Raw genomic sequence first — 19,845 nt, forward strand, 5'->3', positions numbered from 1 at the left:
GAAACTTTGCGGAACCTTCCCTTGAGCCATTCACAAAATCATAGAAGTTTACAACAGAGCAGGAGACCATTCGGCCCACCATGTCCGTGCCGGCTGACAGAGCTATCCAGCCTAATCCCACTTTCCAGCTCTTGGTCCTTAACCTGCAGGCTACGGCACTTCAAGTGCACCATCCAAGTACTTTTTAAATGCGATGAGGGTTTCTGCCTCTACCACCCTTGCAGGCAGTGAGTTCCAGACCCCCACCACCTTCTGGGTGCAAATAATTCTCAGCTCCCCCCTTGAATCCTTCTCCCAATCACTTTGAATTGGGTGTAGCCCACGATGGGGCAAATGGTCTGATCTGTGGAAGAAACGGGCTGAATGACCTTCTTTTCAAAGAATCATAGAATGGTTACAGCGCAGCAGGAGGCCATTCAGCCCGTGCCAGCTCTCTGCAAGAGCACTTCAGCCAGTCCCACGCAACCCCCCCGCCCCGCCCTTCCTGCACAGTGCTGCAATTTTTTCCCCTTTTGGTTCCATTATTCAGAGGAAAGGCTGATACTGAATATACCAGACCATCATCATAGGCAGTCCCTCGGAATCGAGGAAGACTTGTTTCCACTCTTACAGGAGTTCAAAGGTGGTTGTACAGTCCAATACGAGAGCCACAGTCTCTGTCACAGATAGTCGTTGAGGGAAGGGGTGGGTGGGACTTGTTTGCCGCACGCTCTTTCTGCAGTCTGTGCTTGATCTCTGCATGCTCTCGGCGACGAGACTCGAGGTGCTCAGCGCCCTCCTGGATGAGATTCCTCCACTTAGGGCAGTCTTTGGTCAGGGTCTTCCAGGTGTCAGTGGGGATGTTGCACTTTATCAGGGAGGTTTTGAGGGTGTCCTTGTAACGTTTCCCCTGCCCACCTTTGGCTCGTGTGCCACGAAGGAGTTCCAAGTAGAGCGCTTGCTTTGGGAGTCTCGTGTCTGTCATGCGAGCAATGTGGCCTGCCCAGCGGAGCTGATCAAGTGTGGTCAGTGCTTTGATACTGGGGATGTTGGCCTGGTCGAGGACGCTAATGTTGGTGCGTCTGTCCTCCCAGGGGATTTGTAGGATCTTGCGGAGACATCGTTGGTGGTATTTTTCCAGCGACTTGAGATGTGTATGACTGTCCTTACCGCACAGCACTGTCCCCCCAATCAAGATCCAAGCGCGGCCCTGGACAACGTGGAGCACTACCCATATCTCGGGAGCCTCCTATCAACAAGAGCAGGCACTGAAGACAAGAAGCAACACCGCTTCCAGTGCAGCCTTCGGCTGCCTGAGGATAAGTGTGTTTGAGGACCAGGCCCTCAAAACTGCCACCAAGCTCATGGTCTACAGGGCTGTAGTAATACCCTCCCTCCTGTATAGCTCAGAAACATGGACCATGTACAGTAGACACCAGACCACAAGGCGAATGTATTGAAAGTTCAACTGAATGGATCTTTTAAGCAACTTCAGCAAGAAAGTTGTCAAACACATTCAATAGCACAGCGGAAGAAAAATCAGGTCAAATTCTCTCACAAAAAAACTGCAATGCCAGCACCAAAACAGTCAAAAACAACGCAGAAGAGCCATTTAGTAATTATTTTTAGAAAAACACTGCACAGCAAAGAAAGTGAATCAAAAACCATCGAGTGGGAAATGGAGCACCAAGGATAGAAAAAAATAATTACTCAAAGGTTCAAAGAAAGCAGAGAAGGAAGAAGATTGTGCACACACGCGCGTGTGCAGGTTCTCTTCAGGCTTGTTTCTTCAGTCTATCAAATCTCATTTAAGATCAATTGGTTTTTTGGGGACAAATTTAAAATCTTGCACTCTGTTTTGAGATGCCGGTCGGTTCAGATAGGCCAAAGCAGTAACATTTATCAAACATGGGGGAAGTTCAAATATTCAAAACAAGAAACAAAAAGAACGCTTTTCACAAGCAACCGCAGATATAGCCAGCAGCAAAAGCGGCTTTGAAGGACTTAAACTGCAAGATTGATTAAATATTCAGCAGTCAACCTGACATATTGCCATCCAAAATCTCTGCAGCACGTCCAAAACATCAACACCCCCAAATCCAACATCAACATTTCTGAAAGTTGTTTTTTTGCCATTATTATTTCATGATTATTCTCTTTCCCCGAGAGAGAAGTTGAGAAATCGAGTGGCTTATAAATGCCATCCAAAGCCGGACAGTGTTACATCTCTGGTGTTGCTCCAGTTTGAAGCATATATTATGTAAAAACACTAAAATGTCACTTTGCATCAGCCAAATGGGTAGCACTCTCGCCTCTGAGTCAGAGGTTTGTGGGTTCAAAAAAAAAAATCTAGGTCGACACTCCAGTGCAGTGCTGAGGGAGCTCCGCTGCACTGTCGGAGGTACCGTCTTTTGGATGAGACGTTAAACCGAGGATCTTTTACATCTCAGGTGGACGTAAAAGATCCCATGGCCACGATTTCGAAGAAGAGCAGGGGAGTTATCCCCGGTGTCCTGGTCAATAGTTATCCCTCAATGAACAAAAAAACCCAGATTATCTGGTCATTATCGCATAGCTGTTTGTGGGAGCTTGCTGTGCGCAAATTGGCTACATTGCAACAGTGACTACACTCCAAAAGTACTTCATTGGTTGTAAAGCACTTTTAGACATCTGGTTGTCATGAAAGGTGCTGTATAAATCAAAGTATTTTTTAAATGGTTTAGGTTAAACAATGCCTGCAATTTTAGAATTCTCATCCTCGTTTTCAAATCCTTCCATATGGCCTCCATCTCTAAACTCCTCCAGCCCTGCAACCCCCCCAGAGATCTCTGCGCTCCTCCAATTCTAGCTATTTGAGCATCCCCCGATTTTAATCGCTCTACCATTGGCGGCCATGCCTTCAGTTGCCTGGGCCCCAAGCTCTGGAAATCCCTGCCGAAACCTCTCTCCCTCTTTAAGACTCTCCTTAAAACATACCTCTGTGACCAAGCTTTTGGGCACCCACCCTAATATCTCTCTGTGCGGCTCGGTGTCAAATTCTGTTTGATAATTGCTCCCGTGAAGCGTCTTCGGACGTTTTACTACGTCAAAGGTGTCATACAAATACAAGTTGGTGTTGTAGGGTCAGCAAGTTGATCAAGTGAGTCATTTAGTGAGGGCCACAAATCAAGAAGTGTTTTATTTTAAGGCTAAATCCCTCATCCATGCAGTTAGCTGATCTTAGCTAGAGCAAATGGCAAGAGTTGGTCGGTATTCCCTACCCTTCTAAAGCATCGTTAATGCAGCAAAATGTCCCAGGGCATTTCACAAAAGGAGCAAGGAGGTGGGAGGAATAGAAATCAGACAAGAATTACAAGCATAGGACAGTTGATTGAAGGCATGTTACAAAGAGAAAAACTTCAAGGCTTCTAAAGATGGGAATGATATGGCAAAGTGAAAGGTTTTAGGAAGAATATTCCTTGATGGCTGCAGATCCGATCACTGACAGCTGGGCAAGGTGGTGTTCAATAGACCAGTCAACAAATGGAAGGCTGGAGAATAGGGCTGGAAGAGGCAGCAGAAGCAGGAAGACATGCCACACAGGGACTTGCAAAGGAGGACGAGAATTTCAAAATCTATGCAATTCACAGGCTCAGTGGAAAGCACTCGCTCTCGCCTCCATGTCAGAAGGTTGTGGGTTCAAATCCCACTCTCGAGACTTGAGCACATAAATCTAGGTTGACACTTCAACACAGTACTGAGGGAGTGCCGCACTGTCGGAGGGGCAGTTCTGAGGGAACGCTGCACTGTCAGAGGGGCAGTCATTTGGATGAGACGTTAAACCGAGGCCCGGTCTGCCCTCTCAGGTGGACGCAAAAGATCCCACACGTCACTATTACGTAGATGAGCAGAGGAGTTATCCCCGGTGTCCTGGGCCAATATTTATCTCATATACAACATTAAAAAACAAACAGATTATCTGGTCATTATCACAGTGCTGTTTCTGGGAGCTTGCTGTTCACAAAGTGCCTGCCGCGTTACCTGCATTACAACAGTGGCTACACTTCAAAAGTGCATCATTGGCTGTGGGACGTCCCGAGGTCGTGAAAGGCGCTATAGAAATGTTTTTCCTTTCTTTTCGACTGCAGGAGTGGCACGTGCTACAAGATGGGTGCAGGCAGTGCAGTGTTCAACTATATGCTGCATCTCAGGAGATCAGTGAAGAGGTCATTCAAGAAACCAAGCCAGGAGGTGTCTCAGGTGTGGATCAGAGTTTCTGCAGTGACGTTGATGTGTTAGGAATTGAGGTGGACCATGTCAAGGGATTGAAAACAGTTGGTTTCGGCCCATCGCCCCTGTGCTCGCTGACCTACAGTGGCTCCCGGTTAAGCAAAGCCTCGATTTCAAAATTATCACCCTCGTTGACAAAACCCTCGATGGCCTCGCCCCCTCCCTATCTCTGTAACCGCCGCCAGCCCCACAACTCTCCAAGATCTCTGCGCTCCTCCAACTCTGGCCTCTTGAGCATCCCCGATTTTGTTTTTTTATAATCTCACGGATGGGTTTGGGTCTTTCCAGTTTTAAATAGGCAGAGAAAGTTTTGGCATGGCCACGACATGCAGCTATACAAACACAGCGACATCGGAATCGAGCAGAGAAAGACAAAGGTAAATGGGGGAAAGTCATCTTTTAAACTCCTTGGTGGGCAAAAAAACGGAGGGGCAACATGGTGTACTGTACCTCGTTTCCTGTTCCAAGACCCGGTGAATCAGGCGTTTTCCGTTTCCTTGGCCCAATGGCAGCCAGTGCCGCGAGGTTTGCCTCTCGCTGCTGCAACTGTGCAAGTTCCAATTGTTGCATCTGTTCAAAAGCGAGAATGCGGTGTTATTTTTCTACAGCTATGTAAAATTCACAGCACAGAAAACAGGCCATTCGGACCAACAGGGCTAGGATGGCATTTATGCTCCCAGGAGTGTCCTCCCACCCCTCTTCATCCCAACCCATCAACATAGCCTTCTATTCCTTTCTCCCTCGTGCTTATAGAGCTTCCCCTTAAATGCATCTATACTATGCGCCGCAAACACTCCCTATGGTCGCGAGTTCCACATTCTCACCACTCCCTGGGTAAATAAATTTCTCTTGAATTCATGGAAATAGGAACAGGAGTAGGCCCATTTGGTCCCTCAAGCCTTCTCCACCATTCAATGAGATCATGGCTAATCTAATCTTGGCCTCAGCTCCACATCCCTACCTGCTCCCCATAACCCTCAACTCCCTTATCATTCAAAAATCTGTGCATCTCCACCAAAAATATATTTACTGACTGAGCCTCCACAGCTGTCTGGGATGGGGTGGGGTGGGGTGGGGGGAGGGGCTGGGAGAATTCTCCTTTTCAAATGGACAACCCCTTATTCTGGAACTAAGCCCCCCAAATTCTAGATTGCCCTACGAGGGGAAACATCCTCTTTGAATCTACCCTGTCAAGCCCCCTCAGAATCTTACATGTTTCAATCAGATCACCTCTCATTCTTCTAAACTCCAATGAGTGCAGGCCTCAACCTACCACTCAATGTGGTGGAAAAGTTCCACATTTTTACCATTCTCTGGGTAAATTAATTTCTCAAATTCCTTACATCATCATCATAGGCAGTCCCTCATAATCGAGGAAGACTTGCTTCCACTCTAAAAGTGAGTTCTCAGGTGACGAACAGTCTAATACAGGAATTACAGTCTCTGTCACAGGTGGGACAGATAGTCATTGAGGGAAGGGGTGGGTGGGACTGGTTTGCCGCACGCTCTTTCCGCTGCCTGCGCTTGTTTTCTGCATGCTCTCGGCGATGAGATTCGAGGTGCTCAGCGCCCTCCTGGATGCTCTTCCTCCACTTAAGGCGGTCTTTGGCCAGGGACTCCCAAGTGTCGGTGGGGATGTTGCACTTTATCAGGGAGGCTTTGTGGGTGTCCTTGAAACGTTTCCTCTGCCCACCTGGGGCTCGCTTGCTGGAGGTATTATGACTGTCGTCTATTTACGACCCCCAGTTTTGGTCTTCCCACAAGTGGAAACATGTTTTTTCCACGACTACCCTATTCAACCCTTTCATAAAGACCCCTCGGCCTTCTCTATTCTAGACAAAGAGCCCCAGCCTGCTCAATCTTTCCTGATAGTTACGCAGCTGCTCTGGAGAGGCGGGGGGAAGAAATGGCAGTGGTGGATCTGCCTGCAGGCTCTCCTCATTAACAGCACTGGTTGACACTCTACTGCAGGAAGAATCAACGTCTGAGCCGTGGGGCTGCTTCCAAGCATAGCCGTGAAGTAAGCCAGCCTTTTGAGAATACGTTAGCACAATACTAAAGTCTGCGGGAACATAATCTGACCATTAGTTAGCGGAGCCCTAACCATCAGACAAGAGTAGGTTTATATAGGTCAGAAGAAGGAACCAAAACTCCAGCGAGTATGAATCCCCAACAGGAGCACCTCCATTCCAAATCTGAACGACCAAGACAGATTACAATCCCACCTCAAAGCCATTTTGGGCCTTTCCAGAAACCTAATCAAGTTGAAATATTCACCTGTACTTGAAATTTACTGGTGTCCAGTTCTGCATTTTTCCCTGGTAATTCGTACCATGGCGAAGCTAATGTTTTAAATGCAAAATGACTTCAAATGATGGTTTATTGAAGATCAAAGTTACTGCAGCATAATGGTTATGTTACTAATCGAGAGGCCAGGACTAATAATCCAGAGACGTGAGTTCAAATTCCACCATATCATCTGGGGAATTTAAATTCAGTTAATTAAATAAATAGAGAATAAAAAGCTATTATCAGTCACAGTGACCATGTAACTACCGAATTGTCATAAAAACCCATCTGGTTCACTAATGTTCTTTAGGGAAGGAAATCTGCCGCCCTTACCCAGTCTGGCCTATATGTGACTCCAGACCCATAGCAATGTCTCAACTGCCCTCTAGCATGACACTCAGTTGGCAGGACTGACATATGAAGAAAGACTGGATCAACTAGGCTTATATTCACTGGAATTTACAAGAACGAGAGGAGATCTCATAGAAACATAAAATTCCGACGGGACGGGACAGGTTAGATGCAGGAAGAATGTTCCCGATGTTGGTGAAGTCCACAACCAGGGGACACAGTCCAAGGATAAGGGGTAAGCCATTTAGGACTGAGATGAGGAGAAACTTCTTCACTCAGAGAATTGTGAACCTGTGGCATTCTCTGCCACAGAAAGTTGTTGAGGCCAGTTCATTAAGGTATATTCAAAAGTGAGTTAGATATGGCCCTTACGGCGAAAGGGATCAAGGGGTATGGAGAGAAAGCAGGAATGGGGTACTGAAGTTGCATGATCTGCCATGATCTTATTGAAAGATGGTGCAGGCTCGAAGGGCCGAATGGCCTACTCCTGTACCTATTTTCTATGTTTCTGTGTACCAAACTGCGATAAAGGTAGTATCACCACACAGACAGCAGCGGTTCAAGGCGGCAGCTCACCACCACATTCTAAGGGGAAATTACGGATGGGCAATAAATGTTGGCCTTGCCCATCCACATCCCATGATCGAATAATAATGATTTTTTTAAAACTTTGCGCGGGAAGCTTGGTGTACATCAGATTCACATGCCACTTCAATACAGCATTTAAAACATTAGCTTAAGTCGTGGTATGAATTACCATGCAAAAATCAGACACAGAGCAAAAAAGGGACAAAAGTATGCAGCGAGTGGTTAGGATCTGGAATGTGCTGCCTGAAAAGGTGGTGGAGGCAGACTCAATTGTGGCTTTCAAAAGGGAGTTGGATAAGTACCCGAAGGAAAAAAAAATTTGGCAGAGCTACAGGACAAGGGAGGGGGAATGGGACTGGCTGAAGTGCTCTTGCAGAGAGCCGGCACGGGCTCGACGGGCCAAGTTGCTGTAACCATCCGATGATTGCTGCTGCATTGAAGGCTCATTTCACGTGGTGGTGCACGCTGCAAGGGAGGTACAACACAAGTTGCAGTTGATTCTGCACAAAATTCCAAGTCTCAAGTCTCAAATGTGCCACCAAGTGCAAGATCAGCACTCACTCACACACACAGTGGAGAAGTGGGGCGAGGTGAGGAGGAGTGGGACAGGGAGGGAGAACGCAAGCCACTCACACACTCTGGATTAATTATGCGGCTGGACTAACTGGCCACTAAAGGAGCCTCAGTTTTGGACGCAGAATTACTGGAAAGAAGTTTTGTCCCAGTTTTAATAAGCAAAGAGCCACATGCACCTCGAATTCCCTCTCCCCTGCCTCCACTGTTAAATAAGTTTGAGTTTTTTGTATTAACTAATGGGGAGGAGTAAAATAACACTGGGTTGCGCCAATACAGAAATCAGAGTCTGGTGAAAGCCAGAAAGAGTCTTTATTTTGTCCTTTTACAACGGCAGATGCTTCTCGCACATCATTACAGCTGTTGAGTTACCGGGCTGGAGTGGCAAGCTTCCGAAGGAAACTCGTTCGCGTCCAATCAATACGGCAATAAATTGAACATCAAAGCCTTCACAGACAGTTCTGAAGTGGCAGTGGTTGCGTTTAAAAGAGAGACAGGTGCTCCAAAGGGTGGGCCAAGTACGGCAAGCAACGTTCGATTAAAGAGACAAGTCTGGTCTGCTGACGCACAAAGCACTCTACCCAACGCATCTTGTTTTTTTCAGGCAGAATATTAAAACATAAAAGGCTACTTAAAAAAAAAAGTATTAGCTTGAGCCACAGTTGTTTATTAGCTGGGAGGCTGGGGAGATTGGCGGGGTGGAGGGGTGGGGGGTGACCATGGAAACTAATTCTCAGCGCTGTAGCCTTCATCAAACACAAGCATTGTCTTTATTAGCATCTGTCGTCAAATCTTTAATCACGAATTGCAAACGGGCTTGATGATTTATTCAGCAGGGACAGGAATCTGTAGGTCAAGTGAAAAATCTCACACACAGCACGAACGCTGGGCACTTTCATTTGCTTCCATTCCCCGATTGCCCCGGGGGAGGAAGGGATAAACAGCTAGTGAGCTCCTAATATTAAGGCTCAATTAAAATAGGGTCCAATTAGTGGAGGTTTTCCTTGTGGGCAACGGTCGCCAGGAAATGGATATTGGGACAAAAAAAAAGAATGCGATAGTGGGCTACTGCGGCAGACATAAAATGAACCTATTTGTTGGTTTGTGCCGTTGCAGTGCTGGCCCCCTCTGGGAGCAAAAGCTTAAACCAGTCTAAGCTACAAAATAAAAATCCCTCCAGCTAAACATGAACTGTGTGAAACAAGGGCTCCATCATAGAACAGAAAAAAAAACTGCTGGGCTTAGAAAATTAAAAGGCCAGAGGCAGTTTCCATTTACAACTAAATCCCAGTTCCGCCTCTGAGCCCAAGAATTATAAGCAGTAACAGATTTACAAAATGAGCATTTATCCTAAAATATGTAGCCCATTGTGATATTCCCAAATAACAAATCCTGAACTTTAATACAAGAATTAAATTCAGTTTGCAGTTATCCAACCTACAGCTGGAATTCTTCAAACAACTTTTTCTCTTTGTTTAAACCGCGCCCCCACCACCAAGAACACGGTGATGAAGGAACCACTCACAATCCCGCCTCCCTGTAATGACCTTATTTTGGTGCGTCGCCCTTGCCTTCAGCGATTCCTGTCCTTGCCCCGGGGGCACCACCCCACCCCCCGCCCCACAGAAAATGGCATGCAACAAAACCCTGACCTAAATACCAAGAGACTGCTAACTGCCAACAACAAAAAAAAAGAAAAACCTGTTCGCAAAAAAAAAAAGACAGCCGACAGAAATAAAAATAGGCGAAGAGGCAAATCACGCCAAGCTCACCTCTTTGGCTCTTTGTTTTAACCGAAGTTGTTCCGGGTCCTCGTGCTTGGCTCGACTCTGGGGATTAAAAGAAAACAACAAAAATCAAAAATTAGAATCAAATTTTCAATATTCTTCAAAACCCTCCTTCATATCTTCTATTTCCCCATCAATATTTAGCCACTGCGGCCTCAGTTGTAACTAGATTCATCTTTGGTAGCATAGTGGTTATGTTACTGGACCAGTAATCCAGAGGCCTGGACCAATGATCCGGGGACATGAGTTCAAAAATCCCACCGCAGCAGCTGGGGAATTTAAATTCAGTTAATTAAATAAATCTGGAATAAAAAGCTAGTATCCATAATGGTGACCATGATACCACCGGATTGTCGTAAAAACCCATTTGGTTCACTGATGCCCTTTGGAGAAGGAAATTTGTCGTCCTCCAGACCGACAGCAATGAGGTTGTTGTAGGCCAATCATCTCAGCCCCAGGACATTGCTTTGGAGTTCCTCAGGGCAGTGTCCGAGGCCCAACCACCATTGACTAGAAACTTAACCGGACCAGCCACATAAATACTGTGGCTACAAGAGCAGGTCAGAGGCTGGGTATTCTGCAGTGAGTGTCTCACCTCCTGACTCCCCAAAGCTTTTCCACCATCTACAAGGCACAAGTCAGGAGTGTGATGGAATACTCTTCACTTGCCTAGATGAGTGCAGCTCCAACAACACTCAAGAAGCTCGACACCATCCAGGACAAAGCAGCCCGCTTGATTGGCACCCCATTAACCACCTTCAACATTTGCTCCCTCCATCACCGACACAGTGCACATTCAAGATGTACTGCAGCAACTCGCCAAGGCTTCTTCGGCAGCACCTCCCTAACCCATGATCTCTACCACCCAGGATAAGAGCAGCTTTTGCATGGGAACACCATCACCTCCACATTCCTCTCCAAGTCACACACCAAGTCCTGACTTGGAAATATAATCAGCTGTTCCTTCATAGGCGCTGGGTCAAAATTCTGGAACTCCCTCCCTAACAGCACTTTGGGAGCACCTTCACCACACCGACTGCAGCGGTTCAAGGCGGCAGCTCACCACCACCTTCTCAAATGCTATTAGGGATGGGCAATAAATGTTTGCCAGTGACGGCTCACACCCTGTGAATGAATAAAAAATATCCCAGAACAGGATGCTAGCATTCCTACTTATTTCTGAGATAGACAAGATTCTTGGACTCGAGGGGAATCAAGGGATTGGGCGGGACAGTGGTGTTGAGGTCGAAGATCAGCCCATGATCTTATTGAATGGCAGAGCAGGCTCGAAGGCCGAATGGCCTACTCCTGCTCCCAATTCGTGTTATGTTCACAATATTACAGAACGGAATACTAGAGCAAACTCCTCATTATTGAGGGAATGGCATCAATTCTCCAGAGAAGAATACAAACACACAAGATGATGATAATTCGAAAATACATAGTCATTTTAGCTGAATATTTGCAACAATGCAACCACCAGGACATGAAAGATGGTGTGCACCTCTCTGAATACTGCCGAGAACATTAAGGAGTTAGTTAATAGCTGGGGTGCAGGGCAACTCCAAAAGTGCTAATTCCCTGCACATTATACAACACATTTTTGGAAAGATGAGCTGATTACTTCAGAAGCGATATACTTTCAGCTGGATGTCGTAGTCTCTTAGCTCGCATACACACATGTACAATGCTGAAGTTAAACAATGACAAAGGGACAACTTCATCGGAGTTAGAGTTCAAAACTCGTACAGACTACCACAATAAATTGAGATATGAGAGAATGAGGGGGCATTCAGCCCATCGTGCTTCTGCCTGCTCTTAAAACCCACTGCCCTGCAAATTTTATTCCCTTCACGTATTTATCCAATTCCTTTTGAAAGTTACTATGCAATGTGCTTCCACTGTCCTTTCAGGCAGCGCTTTCCAGATCATAATTTGCATTTTAAAGTAAATTCTTATATTCCCTCTGGTTCTTTTGCCAATTACCTTAAATCTGTGTCCTCTGGCCTTTCTGTCACTGGAAACAGTTTCTCCTTATTTTCTCCATCAAAACCCTTCATTATTTTGAACCCCTCCATTAAATCTTCCCTTTGCCTTCTCTGCTTGGAGGAGATCCAATCTTTGAAGGAGTGCTAAATTCAAACCTTCCCTCATCTGGGCTCAGAATACATGCACTTCCTTAGGGAGTGCCGCACTGTCGGAGGTGCCGTCTTTCGGATGAGATTTTAAACCGAGGCCCCGTCTGTTCTCAGGTGGACGTAAAAGATCCCACAGCACTATTTCGAAGAGGAGCAGGGGAGTTATCCCCAGTGTCCTAACTCGCAGCAAGTCCCGCTCACCCATCACCCCTGTGCTCGCTGACCTACATTGGCTCCTGATTAAGCAATACCTAGATTTCGAAATTCTCATCCTGGTTTACAAATCCCTCCATGGCCTCACCCCTCCCTATCTCTAATCTCCTTCAACCTAAATACATGAGGCACCAGCACTAATCCCCGTGGCACCCCTCTCGTTAGTTTACCAACCTGAAAATGATCCATTTATCCCGACTTTCTGTTTTCTGTTCGCCAATCTGCTATCCATGCTTATATATTACCTCCAACACCATGAGCTCTAGTTTTTTCGCCAATTATTTTAAATCTCTGACCTCTGGTTAGCAACCACACTTGCCAGAGGAAATAGATTTTCCTTACTTGCTCAATCAAAATCGCTCATCATTTTGAATAGCTCTATTCGGTCTCTCATTGACCTTCTCGAAGGAAAACAATCCCAGCTTCTCAAACCTCTCCACATAAACGGAGATCCCTCATCCCGGGTAAGCCTCCTCTGTACCCTCTCCAAGACTGGATCGACTAGGCTTATATTCACTGGAATTTAGAAGAATGAGAGGGGATCTCATAGAAACATATAAAATTCTGACGGGATTGGACAGGTTAGATGCAGGAAGAATGTTCCCGATGTTGGGGGAAGTCCAGAACCAGGGGTCACAGTCTAAGGATAAGGGGTAAGCCATTTAGGACCGAGATGAGGAGAAACTTCTTCACCCAGAGTTGTGAATCTGTGGAATTCTCCACCGCAGAGAGTTGTTGAGGCCAGTTCATTAGATATATTCAAGTGAGTTAGATGTGGCCCTTATGGCGAAAGGGATCAAGGGGTATGGAGAGAAAAAATGGGGTACTGAGGGAATGATCTGCCATGATCATATTGAATGGTGGTGCAGGCTCGAAGGGCCGAATGGCCGACTCCTGCATCTATTTTCTATGTATTAGTCGGGAAATTGTGTTGGGGAAATTGATGTGATTGAAGGCCGATAAATCCCCAGGGCCTGATGGACTGCATCCCAGAGTACTTAAGGAGGTGGCTTTGGAAATAGTGGATGCATTGACAGTCATTTTCCAACATTCCATTGACTCTGGATCAGTTCCTATGGAATGGAGGGTAGCCAATGTAACCCCACTTTTTAAAAAAGGAGGGAGAGAGAAAACAGGGAATTACAGACCGGTCAGCCTGACATCGGTAGTGGGTAAAATGATGGAATCAATTATTAAGGATGTCATCGCAGTGCATTTGGAAAGAGGTAATATGATAGGTCCAAGTCAGCATGGATTTGTGAAAGGGAAATCATGCTTGACAAATCTTCTGGAATTTTTTGAGGATGTTTCCAGTAGAGTGGACAAGGGAGAACCAGTTGATGTGGTATATTTGGACTTTCAGAAGGCTTTCGACAAGGTCCCACACAAGAGATTAATGTGCAAAGTTAAAGCACATGGGATTGGGGGTAGTGTGCTGACATGGATTGAGAACTGGTTGTCAGACAGGAAGCAAAGAGTAGGAGTAAATGGGGACTTTTCAGAATGGCAGGCAGTGACTAGTGGGGTACCGCAAGGTTCTGTGCTGGGGCCCAAGCTGTTTACACTGTACATTAATGATTTAGACGAGGGGATTAAATGTAGTATCTCCAAATTTGCGGATGACACTAAGTTGGGTGGCAGTGTGAGTTGCAAGGAGGATTCTATGAGGCTGCAGAGCGACTTGGATAGGTTAGGTGAGTGGGCAAATGCATGGCAGATGAAGTATAATGTGGATAAATGGGAGGTTATCCACTTTGGTGGTAAAAACAGAGAGACAGACTATTATCTGAATGGTGACAGATTAGGAAAAGGGCAGGTGCAAAGAGACCTGGGTGTCATGGTACATCAGTCATTGAAGGTTGGCATGCAGGTACAGCAGGCGGTTAAGAAAGCAAATGGCATGTTGGCCTTCATAGCGAGGGGATTTGAGTACAAGGGCAGGGAGGTGTTGCTACAATTGTACAGGGCCTTGGTGAGGCCACACCTGGAGTATTGTGTACAGTTTTGGTCTCCTAACCTGAGGAAGGACATTCTTGCTATTGAGGGAGTGCAGCGAAGGTTCACCAGACTGATTCCCGGGATGGCGGGACTGACCTATCAAGAAAGACTGGATCAACTGGGCTTGTATTCACTGGAGTTCAGAAGAATGAGAGGGGACCTCATAGAAACGTTTAAAATTCTGACGGGGTTAGACAGGTTAGATGCAGGAAGAATGTTCCCAATGTTGGGGAAGTCCAGAACCAGGGGACACAGTCTAAGGATAAGGGGGAAGCCATTTAGGACCGAGATGAGGAGGAATTTCTTCACCCAGAGAGTGGTGAACCTGTGGAATTCTCTACCACAGAAAGTTGTTGAGGCCAATTCACTAAATATATTCAAAAAGGAGTTAGATGTAGTCCTTACTACTAGGGGGATCAAGGGGTATGGTGAGAAAGCAGGAATGGGGTACTGAAGTTGCATGTTCAGCCATGAACTCATTGAATAGCGGTGCAGGCTAGAAGGGCCGAATGGCCTACTCCTGCACCTATTTTCTATGTTTCTATGTTTCTATGTATCTATATTTTTTTCTATGTTTCCTAGGCCTTAGCATCCTTCCTAAAATGTGGTGCCCAGAACTGTACACAAAACTGCAGCTGAGGTCTAACCAGAAATTTGTAACAGTTCAGCATGACTTTCTTTGTTTTTGTATTTAACGCCTCTGTTTACAAAGCCAAGTATCCCAGATGTTTTCTTGACCGCCTTCTCAACTTGCCCTTCCACCTTGAAAGACTTATGAATATGCACCCCCAGGATCCTCTGCCCTTTCACCCCCTTCAAAATGGAACCATTTAGATTATATTGCCTCTCCATGTTGTTTCTCCCAAAGTGCATCCATCACTTGACACTTATCGGTGCCTGCCCATTTCAACAGTCTGTCTCTGTCCTCTTGAACTCTGCTACTATCCTGCTCACTTTTTTACTACATTGCTAAGTTTTGTATCATCCGCAAATTTTGAAAATTGTACTCCCTGTACCCATCGTCCAGGTCATTGATATGTGAATGACCCATTTATCCCGACTCTGTTTTCTGTTAGTTAACCAATCCGCTATCCATGCTAATATATTACCACCAAACCTTCTCTTATCTGGGCTCAAAAAGCATGTACTTCCTTAAGGAGTGCTGCACTGTTGGAGGCGCCGTCTTTCGGATGAGATGTTAAACTGAGGCCCCGTCTGTTCTCAGGTGGACGTAAAAGATCCCACAGCACTATTTGTGCATTCATAGAATCATAGAAAAATTACGACACAGGAGGAGGCCATTCGGCCCATCGTATCCATGCGGCCGAATAAGAACTAGCCAGCCTAATCCCACTTTCCAACACTCGGTCTGTAGCCCTGTACGTCATGACTATTTAAGTGCACATCCAAGTACTTTTTAAATGCGGTGAGGGTTTCTGCTTCTATCAGCCTTTCAGGCAATGAGTTCCAGACCCCTACCTCTCCAGTCAGAAAAAACACTTTTGCATTTTGACATGTAGTCGCTTGTAATGTACGAAGTGCCAGTTCCGAGATTACAACAGTGACTATACTTCAAAAAGTACTTCATTGGCTGCAGAACGATTTGAGACATCCTGATATTGTGACAGGCATTATACATATATAAAATGCAAGTTCTTTTAGGTAGAGAAGCCTGTGAGACCAGTATAGCTCCCATCGGGCAAGAAAAGAATTGCTTAAAACAATGTTTTTTCTCCCTTATTTGGATCGTGGTTTTATGGATAAAGGGTTGAGCTGTTTTCAAGCATTGAAAAACTAACTGGAGAGTAGTCTGGCCTTCACCAGATATAGGCAGGGCATGAGATTTCACAGTTAATCCCACACATTTGTGGATCCGAAATGGCCAAGATATTTATTTGCCCCCGTAAGGCCAGGCAATCTTATCTTCCCATATCTGCATTCTGACACTGTGGAGTCCATAAATGATATGGAAGCATTGTGCTTATTCAGACCTTCATTATGTTTTAACTCTGAATCAAACTCACCAAAATAAAGCCCCCCGCCCCACGCCCCCGCTCCACCTTCGGTTGAGGTGTATAACATAGATGCATTTAAGGATTAGCACAAGCTATGGTGATGGGGTGAGATGAAGAGGACTGGGAGGAGGTTGGAGTGGAGCATAAACGCCTGCACGGACCAGTTGGGCCCAATGGCCTGTTTCTGTGCTGCAGACTCCATGAAATAGAAAATAGGAGCAGTAGTCGGCCATTCGGCCCTTCGAGCCTGCACCACCATTCAATATGACCATGGCTGATCCTCTATCTCAACATCATATTCCTGCTTTCTCCCCATACCCTTTGATGCCTTTTGTGCCTAGAAATCTATCTATCTCCTTCTTAAATATATTCAGTGACTTGGCCTCCACAGCCTTCTGTGGTAGAGAATTCCACAGGTTCACCACCCTCTGAGTGAAGAAATTTCTCCTCATCTCGGTCCTAAATTTCCGACCCCGCATCCCGAGACTGTGACCCCTTGTTCGAGACTTCACAGCCAGGGGAAACATCCTCCCCACGTCCAGTCTGTCCAACCCAGTCAGAATTTTATACGTTTCAAATACTTTGAACTAACTACAAATACTTGGTATCTCCTCAATCTCCCTTGGTATTACACATTCAGAAATTGAGAGTTGTGGGAACAAAAGAAGTAACTTGTGTGTTTTGGTTTCAAATTATTTCTCCTTCAGACCACAAATGGGAAGCTGTTAAAATGTTGGTGGGAACCGTTTCGGTTCCTTTGTCTTACTCTCAATCAGTTGTGTTGAAAATCACGTCTGAGCTTTATTGTCGGCATGAATACATGAATAGGCAAGTACCAAAATAAAGCAGAGTGTATTTACTACTGCTCTGCTTTTCCTCAAATTGACAACAGATGCTAAACTTCTCTTGCAGCACTGGGAAAAAATATAATAATTTCTTGTTTATGGTAGTTTTCACTTGAACTCTTGCAAAATTGTTTTGTGGTTGGGGAGGGGTGCTGTGAGAGAGGGAATGAATGATGAATTAAGTTTTAAAAAAAAAGAAAATAAGGACTTTAATCAAGGGTGGGGCGATGATCTGTATCGTCATGAAATAATGGAATCGTAGCATCATAAGTGCGTAAGAACCAGGAGCAGGAGTCGGCCATTCGACCCCTCGAGCCTACTCTGCCGTTCACTATCATGGCTGATCTTCGACCTCAACTCCACTTTCCCGCCTGATAACCATGTCCATTGATTCCGCTGGAGTCATGAGTTCTTGAAGCGCAAGAGGAAACCATTCGGCCTGTCGTGCTGGCTCTTGGAAAGAGCTTCCCACTTTAGTCCCACACCCCAAGCTCTTCCCCCATGTTGATTCAAGTCCCTGTGGGGAATAAAATTGGAGGGAGAATCATCTGGTTGATTTTGTAGTTTGTTCGTATATGGGGTTCGGGGGGTACAGAAACCTGGTGGTTACGGTAACGGAAGAGCAACCCAGAGGTGGTCGACTTCAAATGTGGTGTATTTGGACTTTCAAAAGGCTTTTGACAAGGTCCCACACGATAGATTAGTGTGCAAAATGAAAGCACATGGCATTGAGGGGAAAGAGTGGGAATAAACAGGTCCTTTTCAGAATGGCAGGCAGTGACTAGTTAGGTACCGCAGGGTTCAGTGCTGAGACCCCAGCTATTTACAATATACATTAATGATTTAGATGAAGGAATTGAGTGTAATATTTCCACGTTTGCAGATGACACTAAGCTGGGTGGCAGTGCGAGCTGTGAGGAGGATGCTAAGAGGCTGCAGGGGGACTTGGGCAGATTAGGTGAATGGACAAATGCAGTATAATGTGGATAAATGTGAAGTTATCCACTTTGGTGGCAAAAACAGGAAGGCAGATTATCTGAATGGTGACAAATTAGTAAAAGAGGAGGTGTAACGAGGCCTGGGTGTCATGGTACATCAGTCACTGAAGGTAGGCATGTAGGTACAGCAGGTAGTAAAGAAAGCAAATGGCATGCTGACCTTCATGGCGAGGGGATTTGAGTTTAGGAGCAGGAAGGTCTTACTGCAGTTGTACAGGGTCTTGGTGAGACCACACCTGGAGTATTGTGTGCAGTTTTGGTCTCCTAATCTGAGGAAGGACATTCTTGCTATTGAGGGAGTGCAGCGAAGGTTCACCAGACTAATTCCCGGGATGGCAGGAGTGACACATGAGGAAAGATTGGATCGTCTCGGCTTATACTCACTGAAATTTAGAAGAATGAGAGGGGATCTCATAGAAACTTATAAAATTCTGACGGGACTGGACAGGTTAGATGCAGGAAGAATGTTCCCGATGTTGGGGAAGTCCAGAACCAGGGGTCACAGTCTAAGGATAAGGGGTAAGCCATTTAGGACCGAGATGAGGAGAAATCTCTTCACTCAGAGAGTGGTGAACCTGTGGAATTCTCCACCACAGAAAGTTGTTGAGTCCAGTTCGTTGGACATATTCAAAAGGGAGTTAGATGTGGCCCTTCCGGCTAAAGGGATCAGGGGGGTATGGAGAGAAAGCAGGAATGTGGTACTGAAGTTGCATGATCAGCCATGATCATATTGAATGGTGCTGCAGGCTCGAAGGGCCTACTCCTGCACCTATTTTCTATGCTTCTATGTTTCTAAATCCTCCCATGGTGAACGGTGAATCCAATAAATGTAGCCGTTTGTGGGCAAGCTGCAGCAAATGACCATGACGCTGCCCCTTTGTTATTTAAAAGCCCAACTAGCTCAAATATGCCTCGCCTCCACCTGGCCAGGTCTGCCACACCCTCGTATTATATCTCACTGACGCTTCATGCCTTTGGGGCAACCCAGGATGGGCAACAAACATCGCCTTGCAATGGCAGACACTGAGCGCCGGCTGTCTGCTCTCTTTAAAAAGAAAAAGACTTGCATTTCACGAGCGCCTTACACAACCACCTGACATCCCAAAGCGTGTTCCAGCTAATCAAGTACTTTCGGAGCGCAGTCACGGTTGTAATGTCGGAAACACGGCAGCCATTTTGCACACAGCAAGCTCCAACAAACGCAATGTGATGATGACCAGATAGTCTGTTTGTGGTGTTGATTGGGTAATAAATATTGGCCCCAGGACACCACAACAACCTGCATTTATATAGCACCTTTAACGTAGTAAAACGTCCCAAGATGCTTCAGGAGTGTTACAAGACAAGACAAAACAAATAAATTTGACATCGAGCCACATAAGAAGAAATTACAGCAGGTAAGGAGCGTCTTAAAGGAGGTAGAGAGGTTTAGGAAAAGAATTCCAGAGCTTGGGGCCCAGGCAACAGAAGGCACGCACCGATGGTTGAGCGATTATAATCAGGGAACCTCAAGAGGGCAGAATTAGAAGAGCGCAGACATCTCGGGGGGGTTGTGGGGCTGGAGGAGATTACAGAGATAGGGAGGGGCGAGGCCATGGACGGATTTGTAAACAAGGATGAGAATTTTGAAATCGAAGCGTTTTTTAAACCGGGAGCTAAAGTAGGTCGGCGAGCACAGGGGGTGATGGGTGAGCAACCGAGTTTTGGATGACCTCAAGTTTACGTAGGGTAGAATGTGGGAGGCCAGCCAGGAGTGGGTTGGAGTAGTCAAGACTAGAGGTAACGATGGCATGAATGAGGGT

The 19,845-nt window shown here is 45.9% G+C and overlaps 1 protein-coding gene across 1 annotated transcript in view; it reads right to left on the bottom strand.

Moving 5' to 3' along the window:
- The window catches only part of LOC139272802 (transcription initiation factor TFIID subunit 4-like), a 190,479-nt gene that overhangs the window by 50,909 nt on the left and 119,725 nt on the right, over positions 1-19,845 (bottom strand). Inside the window, exons 13-14 of the mRNA XM_070888948.1 lie at positions 9,822-9,878; positions 4,699-4,818 (exon numbers count right to left, since the gene is read on the bottom strand). Of these exons, the coding sequence (XP_070745049.1) occupies positions 4,699-4,818; positions 9,822-9,878 (177 nt within the window). The remainder of the gene's footprint in view (positions 1-4,698; positions 4,819-9,821; positions 9,879-19,845) is intronic.

The sequence above is a fragment of the Pristiophorus japonicus genome, chromosome 1 (assembly GCF_044704955.1).
Source record: "Pristiophorus japonicus isolate sPriJap1 chromosome 1, sPriJap1.hap1, whole genome shotgun sequence".
NCBI lineage: Eukaryota > Metazoa > Chordata > Chondrichthyes > Pristiophoridae > Pristiophorus > Pristiophorus japonicus.